At 39.9% G+C, this 18,726-nt stretch overlaps 1 protein-coding gene across 1 annotated transcript; it reads right to left on the bottom strand.

Moving 5' to 3' along the window:
* Positions 1–12,280: 12,280 nt before the first annotated feature.
* Positions 12,281–17,298, bottom strand: DNAJB9 (DnaJ heat shock protein family (Hsp40) member B9). The gene is made up of 4 exons (XM_057403695.1): positions 17,249–17,298; positions 16,620–16,669; positions 15,957–16,184; positions 12,281–14,509 (listed from the first exon to the last, which is right to left on the bottom strand). The coding sequence occupies exons 3-4, from the start codon at positions 16,171–16,173 to the stop codon at positions 14,079–14,081; spliced, it is 648 nt and encodes a 215-aa protein (XP_057259678.1). The 5' UTR covers positions 16,174–16,184; positions 16,620–16,669; positions 17,249–17,298; the 3' UTR covers positions 12,281–14,078.
* Between the last annotated feature and the right edge of the window lie 1,428 nt (positions 17,299–18,726).

Below are 18,726 nucleotides of genomic sequence, written 5' to 3'. Positions count from 1 at the left end.
GCTTTGTGTGGAGAGAGAAGTGGAATTAATTTTTTTAAATTATGTTTCTTCTTTGCTCACCATAAAAATAGCTCAAGAAAAATTCTAAAGGATGTTCCTTCCGTGCATTTTCTGCCATAAATCTAGCTGCTGTTCCACTGTTTGTTGCTGCAGTGGCTACTAATCTATTCAATCTCTTTATAGCAAGGGATTTCATTACAGTCCCTTTAGGAATTACTCGCAAGTTTTAGAGTGCTGTCTCCATCCAGTGGTAAAACATTAAAAATGCTGCTTTCCTGGAATTTCAGTCTTTCAGACTTTCTGCAAAGCATGAAATACATTATCTCCAGATTTTAAATTGCACAGTTAGTAACTGGATAATTACATTGAAAGAATGCATATGAGACCTAAAAATGCCCATTCAATCTGCAACAAAATGCGACATTTTTGAACATAAAAATCTCACCAGCAAATGGTGTGCGTTTTAATTCTTATCTTCCTTCAATTTTCAACTTCGCCTTGAAAGCTGATATTGTTTTGCCAATATAAATGTGTCTGGACACAAGAAAGCAGCATGCCACCCACCCTCCTCTCCTGTTTCTCCTCCAGTTTCATACAACTACATCAATAACCTTTTTGCTAACATAAGACATGACCATTTCTGGCAGTTCACATTTTTCAGACATGGCAGCAGCCGAGCACCACAAAGGAGAGCGTGGGGGTTTGCCAGCAGAAACTCAGTAATTAGTTAAGCTCCTGCTTCATTGCCTTTCTTATGCCATGTTGATTTTAGCTGCCACAGACAGAAAAGACCACAATGCAGGCAGAGTCAGTTGTCTGTACCTAAAGGCATGCCAGGTTTATTCCTCACCGTAGCAGCTTGTGCTTTAAGTGTTTCAGAGACAGGATGCCCTAGCTTGACTCTTACCTCACCCTCCAGGAATACATTCTTGTTTTCCCTTCTCTTTGCTTTTGGCCTGGCCTCAGCAAACATTTGGTTGTAGATTCTCGTCACAGAGATTAAAAATCACGCTGTCTCAGTAGGGCAACAGCAACTTTACCAAAAAATCTTGTCAAAGGTTAATTCAGACAATAAATGGCCTATGCCAGGCTCTCAGCAATGTTACATTGACCTACTTTTTGTTTTGTTTTGTTTTCCCTAATTGCTTTCAAGTGTGCCAAGGTCTGGCTGATCTCCAGGAGCAGCAAAACAGTGCAACTCCATTTCTAACCCATCTCCTTGGAGTACACTCAAGGCAGTGCTGGCACAGTTCAGACTGAGGGTCTTTACAGTCTGAGGACGCTGCTGAAGCCTGGGCAGATGCATTGTGTGTTCTGCATGTGCGTGAATGTGAATCTTGAAGTGTGCATCTGCATCATGGGATTGGGAAGAAATCCATTTTTTCAGTGTTACGTTTCAGCATTCTAAATCCATGTGTGGTCCATTGTCTTTCAAAGGTATGATAGCTCTGAAGTTGATAAACAGAGTTGGCAGCAAAGCTGTGCCTGAGATGTTTGAAGAGTGTGATGCTGAACTCTCAGTTGCCATTCCCACCAGCTGCCAGGTCATACCCTTGATTCCACAGAGTTTTGAAATTGGTCTTGCTAGAATGTTCAAGAGTGTTTGAACCACTTCCTTGTTTTGGATCAGCTCCTAGGTTACAGCCTTAGCAAACAACTCAATTCGTTCAAATGGTCTTCCTAAACAGAACAGGATTGGCAAGATACTAGGAGCATATGGAGTTATGTATACAAATATGCTGAGAATCTAGTTTTAATCTCTCATTGGACTAGGGTGCAAGTCTGGAAGTACTAAGGATAATTCTCTTTTCATTGTTGAAGTGCTAAGGAAAGCTATTAATTCTTATAGAATGAAATCTACTTCCCTCAGGAAAAGCATCAGTTTATAATAAAACTAAGGATTAAACAATCTTCCTTTTTATTTCACACAGATTTCTTTAAAATAGAAAATCCGTTTTTTCAGAGACATGACCTTTTGAAAAAAACCCTCCAAATCTCTGCGACTTCTCTATATCTATTCCCAGCCAGCTGTACAGCCACATACAACACCTTCCACCCTCAGGCTCTACTGCTAAGGAAAGCATTCAAGCTGAAGTTGGCTGGTTTTGCTGGCTGTTTGTAGAAGACAGAAGATGCTGAAGGGTATCTGCATACTTCTAAGAAGCCAGATGAGGGCACCTCAGAGCAGTCTCCTCTGCTCAGGGTAAGTTCTGAAAGCCCAACAACAATGCTACTGGAACAAACCTGCCCCTAGACAGGGGCTCCTGCCCCTGCTGCTATTTAGATGGACCCCACATGAACTGTAGTGACTGAAAAGTATGCGTATTTTCTACTAAGACAATCGGAAAGGAGACAAGATTACTACCTTTGCCATTCAAGGACAGAAGTACAGTGCCAAAGAGGTGATTTAACCATTAATTAATCTGAGAGCTACCGGCAAGTGCAGGTAGAAGGCAGACTCCTTCCTGAACAGTTTGTATTCGGTGGGCACTTGATGTCAGGTTCTCACTCATTACATTTACTGCCACCCTCACCTCCATTTTTCATCTTTAACAGATGCATTCTCCTAAAACCTTGCTGTAAGAGACACTTGTAATCACCTACCTGCGTTTCCAGACAATTACAGGGTTCATAAAGGTATACACTCCTGTTGATGAGACAGACTATGATATTCAGCTGATTTATCAGTTCCCAGCCTTGCTCCCCTGACTCACAAATCTTCTGGCCCCATCAACCTGCAATGACCTGAAAGCTCTCCACCATACTTTACACAGAAGTAACTCAGGCCAATTTACAGTACCCTTGAGATAAGGCTCTGAACTGCCCAAGCTCCCACATAAGTCATTCATTGTATTTAAATCCTCCACTACATGGAATATTTCATGTAACCTTTGTCCAAGGAAAGAAAAATTAGATCATTGAAATCTTTTGATGGAAAGCTTCTTCTGTCTGTTAAACTAAAAAATGTCAAGGCAGCTATCACCCATTTCTTCGCTCTTATTGAAGAGTTTCAAGACACCCACAGTTACTTATAGTGCTATCACCAACCTTGCAAGGCTTTTTTTAAATCATACCAGTCTTGTTCTGAGTAACCAGAAAAGCTGTCAGTGACCAGAAATCACTGGATCCTTGCCTAGTTTTGTTTCTCAGTCATCTTTCTTGCTCATGCCTGCAAATAGTTCCACGCTCAAGGATAAGAAGAGTCAAAGATTTTACATACCTACCCCCAGCATGCAGACACTCTTGGCTGTCACTCTTTCCAGCCAGCCTCCTAATCCCTGCTAGGGAACCCCTCTAGAAGCCACTGTTGACTTTTTTCTTCCCCTAGTCCAGATGATGACTTTGTGGTTGAGTCTTTTAAAAGGGTAGTGAAGAGCAAGCAGTAGCACCCTGAATGAACATCCAAAGAATCTCTCCCTTGGAGCTGGCTGCATATCTAAAGCAAAGTTTGCTGTCTGACTTCCAGGTCTCTACTGTGCCACTGTGCTGTTCTGTGCTGAGTAAAAACATTCTGAGCCCTTCCAGCATATCATTAGCTACAGGGCTGGTAAACATTGACTTCCCTCCTATGAGTAGAGGATTAACTTCTTGCAAGCGTAGCTTGTGGTAAGTAACTGAAACTCGCTGGGAAAAAAAATCTGTTGTTAGAAACCCTTCCTGACACAGCATTATCACACTGTGAGCTGGGATTTCTCCAGCCCTGTCTCAGCATTCCCAGGTTAGGACATATTTGTGTCTCTGGGAACTCTTTTCACTGTTGCTCTGCTGTTTTCTCAAAACAAACACCAATTCTGGACAGTAAGGAGGACAGGACACCCTTTAATCTGTCTGCACTCCTCACATCTCACAGCTATGCGTGGCTGTATCTGCGCTTACAGCTCATCAGAGGTTTAGACACAGTGTTGCACAATAACTAGAAGACCTGACAGCAACCACAAGGCACTCTTGTGCTTGTATTCTTACGGATGTATGAGTTTGTATAAGAGTAAATAAAAAAGAGGGCACAACCCCAGATGTCCCTGAACAATCCCCAGGCTTCATAAAAATAACCAAGTAGAAGCGAAGATCGATTACAAAAGGAGATCTGAATTTCAGGTACCTTCCCTGAGAAGATTTTTTTTTTTTATCCATCTATATGGGTTTTTTTCTCTTGCATGGAGAACTGCTTATTTTTTTTACTTTCCTGGAACTGACTGGTCCTTGTAGTCCAAAAGACAGGGAACAGCCAATCCCTATTCATTATCTCATTACCACTGATGATTCTGTAGGCCTCTATATGTCTAACTCATAGCCACTTCTCCCAAGGGTGAAGAGTGCTAATCTGCTCATTCAGCCCTCGTACACAGACCTTTCCTAATCTAATTATCCTTGCTGCCATTTTCCAAATCCTTTCCAGTTCTAACAATGTCTATAAGCAGCTCAGAACTGACCACAGTAGTCAAGAGATAGGTAAACCATGTATCTATATGGTGACATATAAATTGGGTTCTCTTTGTTGTTCACTCCTTCTTAAAATCTGGTTTGCTTTGTTCATTGCTCCTAAGCACAGAGCTGGTATTTTCCTGGACCTGTTCCCTACAGCTACAAGGTCCTGTTAATGCTAATGGTGAAATCTAGGCACTCTTTTTTTTTTTTTCATTTTACCCCATGAACATCATCTTACATTCCTCTAGTTTGAATTCCATTTGACACGTTATGGTTCAATCATCCAAGATTCTCAAAAGTTTCCCAAAAACAAAAGAAGTGAAGCATCAGAATTACTTGCCTTGCAATAAATACAAGATAAATCTGACACAGAATTGCTGTGTTATTAGTTCCAGTGTGTTATAAAAGATGCATTTGAGAACCCTGTACAGGGAAAATACCTAACTCAAGTAATTTTTCCACAATTCTATCTGCCTCAAGCCATAAATCGTGTTCTTTACACTTTCAAGTTTTTAATATTGGTTTATGTGTACTTTAGATTCATAGAGCTGTACAGATCACTTAGCAAGTATGACAGGCTATGTTCCCTAGGACACCACTATATTCACAGGAAGTTACAATATTCACTGATATTGCTAATTGACTTACAGAAGAAATAACTGTGAAGAGATCAGTCTTACAGCTGTTCTTTCACATTTTTGGTGCAATAAAATTTTAGAGGGTTTTTTTTCCCTTCTACAACAGAATAATCCCAGAGTCACCATTTTGGGTACGTGTTTACATGTTTACTTGCTGGTTTTTTGAGATTTGAAATGGAGTAAAACCATAAAGCATGTTCAGAGGAAAAAAGCCAGTGTTTCTAGAATGTATTACCTAATTTGCATAATCTGCCTTGAAAAAAAATTGGCTTACGAAAGATCAACTGAAGGATGGCTTGTTTATTTCACAGGGGAGTACTGCTGTGCAACATAGTGTTTCTGTGGTCCTTAGGCTTCATGGCCAGCGAGTAAACAGATTTATGATATTGTTAGAATGGACTGTGGTTCTCTTGAGCTGTGACAGTTGTTATTTTATAGTACTTAAGTCAGTGTGAAGTGCAGTTGGCCACCTACTGGAAATGGCACATACAGGCATAAATAATGTGTAACCACATGATTCCTGCAGCATATAAAGGCAATAATGTAGTCATATTCCCCCTTTCAAATGCACTCTCCCTGGCACATTCAGACTGTTTATCAGGCAGCTGTGATGCTCTGTGACAAACTGCCCATTCTCCATGCTTGTCCATTCTTTATGGCATGAACCACCCTTTTTCAAACATGCAGTCCTGTTACTTTCGCAGGTTTTTTATCATCCACATCCTTTTTAATACACACACTGATTGAATTGCTGGTAAATCCACAGATATGAAAATAACCACCTATGTCTTCTCCAGTAAAGATCCACACATGATAAAGATATATGACTATCAACACAAAAAAGAGGGTAGTTGCTTATCCACCTTCACCACAACAGAAGAAAGGTATTTCAATAGTACTGCATATGGAGGATGTGTTTGTAATACAGCCAAAAACATTGCCTGATGCCACATGTTAATTTGACACTGATTCAGGAGAAATTACTTGATTGACTGGAGTCAGAATAACCTCATGATAAGGGTACAACATCAGGAGCCAAGAAACCTGGTCTCTCCTCATGGCCCTATCTCAGATTATTTATGTAACCATGAGTAACCCAAGGTCAGAGCTCAAATGCATGACTGAATTATGAGCATCTAATAAGTTACTGTGGGTCTGAGCAGTGATAACTCACGATAACTGCTTGCATTCTCACAGCCAGTGAAGGACATGTAAGTTGATCCAAACCCCTTGTATCTGGCAGACTTAAAACAGCACTTAGAAACAGTTAATAAAAATCAGCTGACAAGGGGATAACTTCATTAAGAGCCATATCTTGCTTTTTTTTGTGTGCAAGTGTAAAGCTACCTATGGAGGTCTAAGTGCTCTAGTCCCTTCATTCCAATATCTCCTACTGATGGTTCAAATTGTTTATATTTTTAAATTTGATTTTTAATTTTGTACCTGGTCTAGAGGAAGGTGTCCCTGCCCATAGCGGGGGGGGGAAGGAGCGCTACGAGATGATCTTTAAGGTCCTTTGTAACTCAAACCATTCTACGAGTTACCACGTGTTGAAAGTTCCGTTTCCCTCAACACAGAAGAAATGCTGAAAGAGAAAACAACAGTTACCCTGCTCAAGTTAGTCTACACACTCACCAAGGTGGGGGCGGGGGCTTGTTTTTTTTGGGGGGCGGTGGGGGTTAGTTTGTATTTTGGAACTTCAAGGTCATCCTGCAAAGTGCTGATCAGATGGAAATTCATCCTGACAGGTCAACTTTTTGATCTTTTTTTTCTAAAACACTTGTAGGTTAAATTTATATCAGCAGATTTTATGCAAGATATCATCTGTCAGCACCTGTCTCGCTTTATGCAAGATTGGGTATCAATTTGTCCTTCCACAGAACAGAAGCAGAAAACCCATATAAAACCCCATGCTGTGCACTTGGCACATATGGGGAAACACAGGGAGAAAGTAGGCTGCACTGAAATGGTTTGTACCATTTCAAAAAATGGCATTGGGCTGCAAATTCTGTTTCACATGCAGACACTGAAGCGAATTGACAGGTAATTAGAAACATAGTACTATAGACATTGCCAAGTGGGAGAAGTAGGACTGGAGCAGAGTAGAGTCCTGACACCAACAGGAGGGAGTGTAAGAAGGGGAGTGTAAGAACAGGAGGAAACAAGGTGTTTCTTGATATTAGTAATACTTCTACCAGCAAGCCTCATTTTGCATTCAGTTGCCGCAGCAGTAAGCTCTATGTGTATATGCTCCACCCGCACAGGTAATGGTTTCATTTATAAGTGCACAAGAGATAACATCTGCATGCTGATCCCAGCAGCACTCCCTCTGCCCTGCCTCCCCATCTGTCCCCAGGTCTGAGTTACCAAGAGGTAGCAGAACCATCAGTCCAAGCGTGTGTTAGCTTGTCTGACCGGTCAAAGACCCATATTATGGTAAAACAACGTTCACGTCACCAATTTACATACTAAAGCAGAAAGACTGAATTAAAGAAATTGTTTGGATTCTGTAAGGAATTTGGGTGGAAATTCTTCCTCAGCTGGAATTCTGAACGTCCAGCATTACCATCAGGGCTTAAAGGAAACGGATAGAAGTCAAGTGGGACCACTCAGACAAGGCTCACGTCCTCTTTCTCATTTCACATTTAACTCATTCACTCCCGTGTCCGTGGGAGATGAATCACAGATGATGGCAATATCATCAGCAAGTAACCACTCAAAATGTATTCTTTCTCATGTCTAGATAAAATTCTAGTAACTAGTGGTGCCTATGTGAAAAGGTTCCATGTGAAACTGGAAACTGAAGTTTCAGAAGACAGCAACACAGGCATAGCCCCAGGGTAAGCGGATTACTCAATATTCTGCACTTCTGGAGCAGGCTGACCTCATCCACCCTCAGCAGCAGATGTTCCATCTCTGAAACAATACTTTACCCTCCACATCCCAGATCAGGCTGAGGACACTATCCTGCAGCTCATCTACACCCCGCGGCACATCCCTGAAGTCACACCAGAACTAATATCTCTATACACTGCCTGCCTCACAGATCATATTATTAAAACTGCTCCATTTTGCATTGCAGGAGATTCATGTTTTGATAGACAAACTACACCAACAGTGTTTATGTCCCCCCTGGCTCTTCCACAATTCCTGGTCTTTCTCTGGAGTCAGTCCAAGTCCCCACTAGTAGCACATGCTCCCTAGCCAGGTAGCCTTACATAGAGAAAAGGGTCATACAAATATTTCATCTAGGTCTCGATCAACAGTTGAAACAGAAACATTTATTTCCATCCTGACTACTTCCTGGAGAAGTCCCAGGGTAGAGGCTGCCATCCTCATGCAGTGAGGGGTGCTGTGACATAAAAACCTGGTTGAACCATCACAGCTGAGCAATCGCTGCAAACATTATTTCCTCCAGTTCCTCTACAGCCAGGCTGTAACTGTTTCTGCTTGTGCTTCTGGCTTACAGATGTATGCCACCCACAGTTCTTCCACTTGGAACTTGGAGTAAGCAGCCCTAAGGTCAGGCTTGCGCTCTCACAGGCACTGGCACCACTCAGGGTTACTGCCAGCCCCCTTCCTCACTGCCTGCGGCTGGAGAGCAGGCATCAGAAAAAACAGGTCAGGCACCTCTCTTTTTCTGCTCATGGATACTTTTGAGGAGTGTTGGGGTTCTTGCTAGCCTTGAGAAATACACAACTCACACCCTCAACAGACCTGCAACACAAGTCAAAATAAATAAAAACATAAATATTCCTCCCCCCCCCCAAAAAAAAAAACAACACAAAGCCAAAACCTATGAATATACATTTATATGTTGATACCACGTGTACATTCATTCCTTGCTGGACTGCCCCAGAACTGCTTGGAAAAGATGGTCCACCACCTCCAGTTATTGCCTTTAAGTCTCAACAAAATACCGCAGCCCTCCCAAGGGGCCTCAGCTCCCAAGGGACCACAGCACCTTCTGATGTAACTGCAACCCCAGTAGGAACAACACTAGCAGCAATGTTCATTTCAGTGTCACCATAGCTCTTAAAATGAATACTGCTGAATCAAACACCACTGCTTCATAGGTAACATGTCATATATAAAATGTCATTTCCCACTGTGCCTAAACTTTGGAGTACCTTACTTCAAAGCAGTTTTTTGGGGCATTTTTTAAGCAAACTGGAATCAAGGATGAGTTGCAGCCTTAACCTAGGATTGATTCAGACTCACCCTGGTACTGACTGACAGCCAATTGATACCACAACTGCTAAGAGTCATCTACAAAGCTGGTCTCTGTCTAGTCCCTGAAGCAGCAGGCACCCATACAACAGAAAGCGGTGGCAGGGCTGTGTGAATCACTGTTCGAAGGCAGACTGGTTGGGCCCAACATCAGCCACCAGAGCCAAATGATCCCCTGAAGAGCATTTTATTCTGAAGTCGGACATGTACAGAGCACAGTCAAGGTATACTCTACACAGGACTTTTGTTTCAAGTCCAACAGACACCTCTGTGGCGTTTTCAATTTCTAAATAATGAAAAAAAAAAAACCAAACCACAAACCACACACCTCAGCATAAAAAGCTAGCACAGATCTTCCACTGCCTCCAACACATTTAGTCCTCAAAACCTGGTTTTGTGTTGTTAAGACAGCAGGTTTGCCAAGGTTCCAGGGAAGACTGTTCTGATGAGAAACAGCCCAACCAGACATACTGAACCCCAAAACTTTCATACCCTCCACCTTCTAAGGGTTAGACCCAGAAAACAAGAATTTCCAAGCACAGTGCAGTCAGCTTTCAAGTTGACACAACAGCATTCTAACCTTGGCTTCAGCATCTGCACTCGAGTGGCAATCCAGGCCAGTTAGCACTGGTCATCCTGCTCATCCATGTCTCAGCAGAGCAGCCAGAGCACAGGCAGAGACCCAGCAGCTGAAAGCTTTCAGCTCTTGCACCTACTGCCTTGCAGAAAACCTACCTTCTGCACAGGCTTTATTTGCTTGGCTTACAGGCATAATAAACTGAATGAACAGGCCTGAACTGAATGAATGCATTCCCAACATCCCTCAGAAAAAAAAAGAAAAAAATACAAACCAGGCAAAATTAACTCAGCTTCTTTGAACCCTGCTCCCGTCTCCCTACAAACCCTCTCATCCCATCCAGGGAAGATGCAGTGGTCAAAATGTTCCACAAGACACAAGTGTCACAGAACCCACTTGAATTTGGCTTCAATATAGGTCTTGAAGAAAAAATTAAAAAAAAAAAAAAAAAGACATCACGCACAAACAATTCTCACATTTAATGCCATGGCACCCTAATTACATTTACAGTACTTTCGTCTCCACCAGATACTGTGTTTCAAAAGTATAATGGGGGGGGGGGGAACAAACATGAAAAAGCACTGAGGTTTTTGGTAAAGTTTTAGAAACTCAACCATTTAGAGTTACATATGCACAAATGCCTTTCAACAAATCGCAAAGAATTGTATTTTTCACCCTCACACTACAAAGAATAATAGGTTTTGATAAGTCTTTTCACAAGATTTGGAGATCAAAGATGGCCCTTGTAAGTCAGGGGTGTCATAGGGTTATGTCAGGGCTTCCAGTGGAGAGCCTGCCATGAAGCAAACACTATAAATAGGCAAAGAATGTGCAAGAGCTCTGAATAAGTGAGAAGCACAGCATGCTTGGCCAGCCTGTGCTCTGACAGCTGTAGTTCTGAAGGCTGATGCCTGAGGAAAGCCTGCCTGAACTTACAAAATCATAGAAGTTCGAGTTGGAAGGGACCTTCAAAGGTCATCGAATTCAACCCCTCTGCAATGAGCAGGGACATCTTCAACTAGATCAGCTTGCCCAGAACCACATCCAGCCTGGCCTTGAATGTCACCACGGATGGTGCATCCATCACCTCTCTGGGCAACATGTACCAGTATTTTACCATGCTCATTGTAAAGATTTTTTTCTTAAGTGCAACCTGAATCTCCCCTATTTTAGTTTAAAACCATTACCCCTCATCCTATTGTAATAGGCCCTGCTAAAAGTCTGTCACCACCTTTCTTACAGGCCCCTATTAAGAACTGAAAGGCCACAATAAAGTCTCCCTGGAATCTTCACTTGTCCAGGCTGAACAACCCCAGCTCTCTCTCCCCGTTCTCATTAGAGAGGTATATTCCATCCATCTGATCATTTCTGTGGCCTTTCTTCAGCTAAATTCTCTTCAAAGCATACCCATCACAGAAAGTCACACAGCCACACATCAGACTACAACACTAGCAAAAGGCTCTCCTTTGGATTTTACCTTGGATCAACCACCAAAAGCAGCAGAAAGGTCACTTGCAGAAGTCACGGGAATAATATGAAGCATTTATTAGTTTACCTATGAGAAGAAATTCAGAACTAATACGGAAGCAGATAAAAATAGGCTAGCTAGAAGTCTTTCTAAGGTACTAAGGTACTGCTAAAAAACTAGCAACCCTATTGTTTTACCATCAGTTTCATACTTCGACATTAAAGAGTTATGGAAAACAAGTACACTTTGTATGAATAAAGTTTGGAACACCCTTAAAGAGGAGAAGCCAGCCTAGAAGCAGGCAAGAACCCTTGATTTTCAACTGAAAGCTGAGCCTGAAAGACAGTGAACTCACAGTAACTTAAACTTAATTTTGGGAGTGGCTGCGTTTCCTACAATTTACAGTGCTCATTTTAGGTTTTATTCCTCTGATTAAGGATTACAGAACTGACCCAACTTCATTAAGTGGAAAAAAAAATGTTTGAAGAAGTCAGTGGTTTGGTTGTAGTAGGAATTTAAATATTCATTCTCTCATGCTTACGAACTGCTTGTCCTGATGTTTCAATTTTTTTTCCCCTTTAATTAAGAAAATATTCACTAGACTAAAGTAGGCATTAACATTTTACCTTTGCATCCTGCTTCTAGAGTTGCCTCCCACATCTATGTTCCAGCAGTCATCATCCCTGAAGGACATTCACTAATACTCTTATATTTAATACTAAAGGCCACGTCCTTCCAGAGTTTTACCAGCATGAACAATTCTCCTCGAACGCATACAGAAATGCCCACTTAAAAACACTTTGTGAAAGAAAGCAATTCAGAACATTAAGTTCTTAATTTGTTCAACTGGATGCCCATATGATATGAATCAGACAGATCACCTGATTCATGCACAGGACTGATGGAGTATATTAAAGAAAAAAATGCAGAAATCTACATGAATTACAACTTTTGGTTGAATCATATATTAATCATACAGAAGAAACTAAAAATCTCTACTTACATTAAAAAAGGGTGGAAATAAACACACTCCAGCACTTTTCCTACTAAAGAATATTGCACATTCCAATAAAGTTGCACAAATTACTGGCTTTTTATAAAGACCATATATGAGGTATTAGTCTATTAATAAATAAAGAAGAACATGGAAAAGGAAAAGCACTTAACATAATGCAACAATCCATTCCAAGTATTTAGTGAGTGAAAACTGAATAAGCAATACTATGTACCCCTTGGGGAAGGTTACTTAGCAAATAGGCAGCTTTCAATATTCATCCAAGAAGTGAAGGGTTAAATCTCTTTTGGTAAGGATTTTAAGAACTCGAAGTCTACGTAGAACACTGCTGTTTAAAATGCTCATTTTGCTCATGCAATCAATCTGAAAGGCAAATTTTTATCGCGTAATTCTACAGAGATGGTAATATGTGGGTGACAGTAATCTTATTAAAGGGAAGCAATTTACAATCATAAACCTGTACTACTAGTTAAGAAATAAATGGAATTTTTGGGTTGACATCAGTTAGAATATTCAGGGTTTTCTTGTTTGCTTTCTTTTGTAGTTTTAAATCATTTATACAGGTCATTCATCTCCATGGTGCTGAAAACTTATGCCCATTTAGTACTGTCCCTATTAGCAGACTGCAGCACCACAAGGCATCAGGTAAATACAATTGTAATTTCCACTTGTACTATGTGTTTATGCTAAAAATTCACCTTTCAAATCACAGTGCTGAAAAATTCCTGATGACAGGTAATAAATCTGTCAATCAAAACAATCTATTTTTTATTTAGGCCCTTCCAGAAACACTAGAAATCTGTAGGCAAGCTTGTCTTGTTAAAGTTCACAAAAACACATAGGAGTATTTAAGTTCAATAAACTGAGCTACAGAAACAACACTGCACACATGGTAATGTAATAGGCATAAAACAAAGAGTGTTTTCGGTGTGCTCTTCCAAACCTGTTTGAAAGATATTTGTATGTTGGAAGGAAAACAAACAAACAAACAAACAAGGCTTTGTGTGCACACAAGCTTATATGCACAAATATCCCTTAAATCTGGGGTTATTCAAATCCTAAAATCTTTCAGGCCAATGAAAGGCTATTTGTAAATAAAAGTAAATGACTACATCACTCTCCTAAGCGAAGCACAATCTTAACATTCTCTCTTGTTATTTTCCAGCTTTAGAAAGTATTTTTTTTCATTAATACATTTGCAATGCTGGACAAAGAGTAAAAAAGACCCAGGTAAGTCATATTTCTGCCACTATTTTGTGTAAATTATCTAACTTGCACAGTAAGTCCTTATCAGGTAAAAACTGCGAGTGCAAACTTGGAAAGATGTGATAAAAAAAGAAAAGCAGCACTTCAAAATTAAAGTATCATCTCCTCTGCTGCAATCCACACACCAGTAACTTAAAGTCCTGAATTGGCATATATGAAAAAAATATATTTCTGAAATTAAAAATACTTGTGTTGAAGTTCAAAATTACAGAATTTACTAAACTCAAATCCATAGCATTTTCTGTCCTGTGAGATTATTTCTCTCCCATTTTAAGTACTTACTGAGACATTTACTTCCCAAATATACGTTGTTTCTATTCTGAAGATTAGTTTCATCTACAATTTCTTTATTGCAGTTAAGTGTTTTTTAGAACAGTTAAGATTTTTTTTTTCCAAGTTAGGACAAAGTTAAGAAAGATCATGAAGATGTTGGAAGAAGAGATGAAAAGAAAGGAAACACTATTGTCCTGAACAGTCTGTGTACGTGGTCACCATGTTTCCTCGTCGCTGAGTGACAGTCCTGCAGTGCTTGCTGGATCCATGAAACCTGGCATCAGTTCGCACGGCGTGCCGGTGTGCATTTTCAAAGTCACTAAACGAAAACATTTTTTCCATGTTCTCAAACACATCATCAAACAGTCCACCTCCAAAGGAGAACTCTTGGAAAGAACGTCTTTGCCGGTTGTGAGCTTCCCGATGACTCTGGAAGTGATTTTCAAAGTGCTTTTTTGACCGTGAGTTTTGACTGAAGAGATCAAAGTCTTTGAACAGATCGTCAAAGTTGAAATTAAATGACTGACGGTATGGGCTTCCATTATTCCCTTGTCCTCCATGACGGCCAAACTGATCATATTCTCTTCGTTTGTTCTCATCTGATAATGTTTCATATGCTATTTCCAGAAAAAAAAAAGAAAAAAGAAAAAAGTTTATTTACATTCCCAATTAAAAAAAAACAACAAAACAAAAGACTGAAGGAGAGAGGATGAGTTAGGAAATCTATGCAACAAATGCCTGCATTCCTACAGAAGGCAGAAACACAGTGCAGTGTCTGGAAAACTATTTTCCAGCCAGGAAGTTCTAGCTACACTGCAGTTACAACTAAGCAATAAGACAAACATCAAGGAGATAAAGGGAATTAATTTCCCCCATGTCCAAATATTCACTTTTTCAAAAGTTCACCAACAAACCCAGATTTTGTGATTGGATATAAATGAAATAGAACAGTTTCCATTCAGTCTTGGGTCCAGAACTATGGTTATTGGTGCTCTATGGCAGATAATATACCCATTCTGGTAACATTAAGTATTTTGAATGCTTCCATTTTCTCATCCATCAAAGGCTGTCAATTACTTCATATACTTCAACACTTAAAGAGTTCCCAGTTCCTCCTGTAATCAGTGCTGACAGCTGCAGTAAATAAGACCCCTCCTCCTCTTTATCTTCCAAATAAGAACTTTTTCAAAAGAACTCTTCCGCAGGCAAGAAGGTAAACCCCAGAAATCTCTTATTAGCTTAGTCAGGAGTACTACAAACACAGATGTCTGTTATAAGAGAGTCTACGGGGAGCAGAAATGAGAACAGCTTATCTTTTAGCAAGTCTTTTTCTATTCTTGATTATTTGCTTCCACCATTATATTTTATCACTAAACACTTACGAATGATGTATTCCTAGGATCCCAGGATAATTCAGGTTGGACGTGACCTCAGAAGGTCTCATCTCCAGCCACTTGCTCAAAGTAAGGTCATTTATGAGATCAGACTTGGTTATTCAGGGCTTTACCCATTCATGCCTGAAAAATCTCCAAGGCTGGAGACTGCACAACCTTTCTAAGCAACCTGTTCCAATGCTGGCCTATCCTCAAGGTGAAAAAGTTTTTGCTTATAACCACTCTGAACTTCCTGCACCTGTTGTCTCTTGTGCTCCCACCATGAACCACTGAAGCACCCTGCTGTGTTCTTAATCTCCCCCCAGTTACTGGAACATTGCTATTAGGTCCCCCTGAAGACCTAGTAATCCTGAGCTGGATCTTACTAGGCAGATCAAAAGACAAGAATTAACCTCCTAGGGCTACAGTTGTCCTACAACCAGGTATTTTTTGTGACTAGACACATAAGCCAAACAGCCTAAAAACCAGCAACAAACAAGCTGTGTAAAAGGCCTGTCTACATGCAAAGTCACAGAAACAAATCAGATACCGATGCTGGACATTTGACAGCACAGTAGAATCAGGAAAACACAACACTTTTTACTTCTTATTCAGCAAATACAGAATATATGTAAGTTGCCACATTTGCTCACAGATGCAAGCTGTTAAGACTAAGGTTAGCATATATTACCTTCAGCAATTTCTCTAAATTTTGCTTCTGCACCAGGACTCTTATTTTTGTCTGGGTGGTATTTCATAGCCAACTTGTGAAACGCCTTCTTGATCTGGCGGTCAGATGCAGTTTTTGGAACTCCTAAGATATCATAATAGCTTTCTGTAGCCAGTATTAATTCAGTTATCATTAAAATGCAGAGAGCAAACGTGAAGACAGACTGTGTAGTGGCCATTTCTCTAGTTCCTAGAAAGAGAAAGAAATATACTTGAAGAGCAAGTTAATTCACATTCCACAATAATTTAAAGGTGCAACTATAAGCTGGGAGAAAACCTGCACGTTCCATAAGTCACTCAGTGACAGACATGTAAACATGCTGTTACACACATTAACCTCCATTCCTCTGGTTTCATAATCACAGAACATGTAAATGAAAATACTGTAAATTCACTTTTCACATGCATAACAAGCACACTTCAGTGTTCACTTTTGTTTTACACCTACTGTTAAGCGTACATTCTCCCACCAAGCTGTTGAAGTAAATATATAATATATTTCACTGTATCAAACAGTTCATACTGGAATACCTGAATTAGCTTTAAACTAATCCTCAGATTTTAGCACCATAAATGCAGCAGCTCTATCAAACAACAAAAAAAAAAAACAACCAACCAACCAAACCTCAATACTGGAAAACCAATTCAATGATTATCTTGTGCAATAATATGAACCTAAAAACACAAGTAGTCTAGAGATCAACTGTGAGGTGCAGGAAGACAAGACTATCAAGACACTCATGCTCAGCTTCAGAAGGTCATTTAAATGACCTAAGGTGACCATGATAAAGAATAAAACCCTCACGTAGAGTACAGAGGTCAGTCAAGTAGGCACATTTACTTTACAATGGGCTAGGCTTAGCTTACTTTCATATTAGATTATACTATAAATAAAAACACCTACCATTTCTTTGATATCACAGAATTCATCTGATAAATAGCACTGCATATAAGGGTTTACATATGACACTCTCAATGGCTGAACTGAACTAAAAAAGTTTTCTAGACAAGACAAGCAGCTTCAACAGCAATTAAAAGTTATAACTATTTTCTTCAGCAATGTATTGGCAAAAAAGTTACAGTGCTATAAATAAGATATAAGAAAAATCAGTTCCACGTAGCCACATGATCTTTTATGCCTTTTATGAAGGACCGGTTGAGCTCTTCCTACCATAAGAAAAGATCAAACAAATTATTTTCCAAAACTCAGAGAATAGAAATATAAAAGTTTGAAGACAGAACACTGGCTGTCACCTGGCCAGCAGGATGTGCGACGAGGCCCTGAACGTACCAGAAGTAACACATCTCCCTCACCAGATTACACTGATTATTTGTGTACCGTAAATACAAACTAAAGAAATGAATGGCATTACTTTTCTGAAAGTTGAATAAATTAACCTCACAGTCCAAGCACCATTAAAGTCAGAATACTTTTAGACTCTGTGTTGCCCAACTATTTTTCACCCAGAGTTCTAACCCTTTGAATACCAGGCACACAAGACAATTAAATCTTTAACAGGAAGGTCTATATCCTCTAAAGAAAATTAACATCCAAGAACTAAAAATGGAAAAAAATACCACTTCTAATAAGTAGGTCAGGGGGCTAAAATGAACATTGTGAGGCAAGAGCAAGAAGCTCATAAGTACCCATGACCCCCTAAGCATTTATTTGGCTAGCAGCCTGCATGGTAGCAAGTGTTAAGGAGCAGCAGTTGAAATAAACTGTATTTCAATCAGCGTATTTTGATACCAAATGAACAGCTACCTTCAATATTCTTCGTGCATGATACCAGGCATATTTTTAGCTCAAGCCTTTCCAAGGCTTTTCCATGTGCCTTCTCTCACCATTTCGCTAACCTGAAACTTTGCCACTTGGACACTAAGAACCCTGTATGTTTACACCCTTTCACACTTCTGGGGCTTTCTTCCTGTCTCTGCTTTATAGATATTGATTTATGCCTTCATCTCACATGTGAGATTGTTTTTATTTAACTTCATTTCCCCACACCTGCATCATGCTTGTATAATCACCTGCTGCATTCTCCTAAGGCTAAACCCCCCACTTCTCCTATTAAACACTGAAAAGAGCTAAAAAGAGCAGCTGATGCCCATTATTGAGCCAAATCCTCTTTTACAACCCCCAAGAGCTGAAGAACCTCAAGTCACTGGTTTGAAAGTTGTTTTTTTTTCCCAACCTTCTCCGCATCTATTATTCCTGATAATTAATTACACCTAAGTTTGCCCTTTTCTGCACTTTTACACTAGGATTTCTGTAATGCAGTTCTATGATATACTGCCCCTAGTTTTATTTGGATTTCTAAAGCATATTTAAAAAAAAAAATCAGTAATTCAGTTTCACTGGTTTGTTGTTTGTTTGGTTGACTTTTTTAAATAATGTAAACAGATTTAATGCTGCCCTTGAACAACTCAGGAAAACTCGAGTAAAAGGAAGTGTAAATGAAAAGCAAATATAACCAAAATTCCAATAAAAGCAGCATTTTAAACTTATAAGGGTATCAGGAAGAAATAGTAAGACACTATAATTAATTATTCAATTTACTTTTAAGAAAATAAGTATCTCATATGCTGTCAGCATCTTAGCATTGCTACTGTTCACATGCTAAATGCCTAACCTCCATCCCATCTCCCCTACTTTCACAACCCCTTTCAAAATAAAGTCTCTTTAAACTCTTGTATTACTTCTGTCTCTTCGCCCTCAGTTTCTCAACAGA

This window comes from Pezoporus wallicus, unplaced genomic scaffold, assembly GCF_028554395.1.
Source record: "Pezoporus wallicus isolate ANWC-B61680 ecotype Strahan unplaced genomic scaffold, APGP_CSIRO_Pwel_v1 contig_7274, whole genome shotgun sequence".
NCBI lineage: Eukaryota > Metazoa > Chordata > Aves > Psittaciformes > Psittacidae > Pezoporus > Pezoporus wallicus.
This window is presented reverse-complemented; position numbering and strand designations above follow the sequence as displayed.

What these genes read in the sequence shown, in the direction of transcription:
- DNAJB9 (XM_057403695.1), bottom strand. Translation starts at nt 16,173, where the DNA reads ATGGCCACTACACAGTCTGTCTTCACGTTTGCTCTCTGCATTTTAATG. An exon ending in ATTTAGAGAAATTGCTGAAG is followed by an intron (nt 14,510 to 15,956) that starts GTAATATATGCT and finishes TTCTGGAAATAG; the next exon opens with CATATGAAACATTATCAGAT.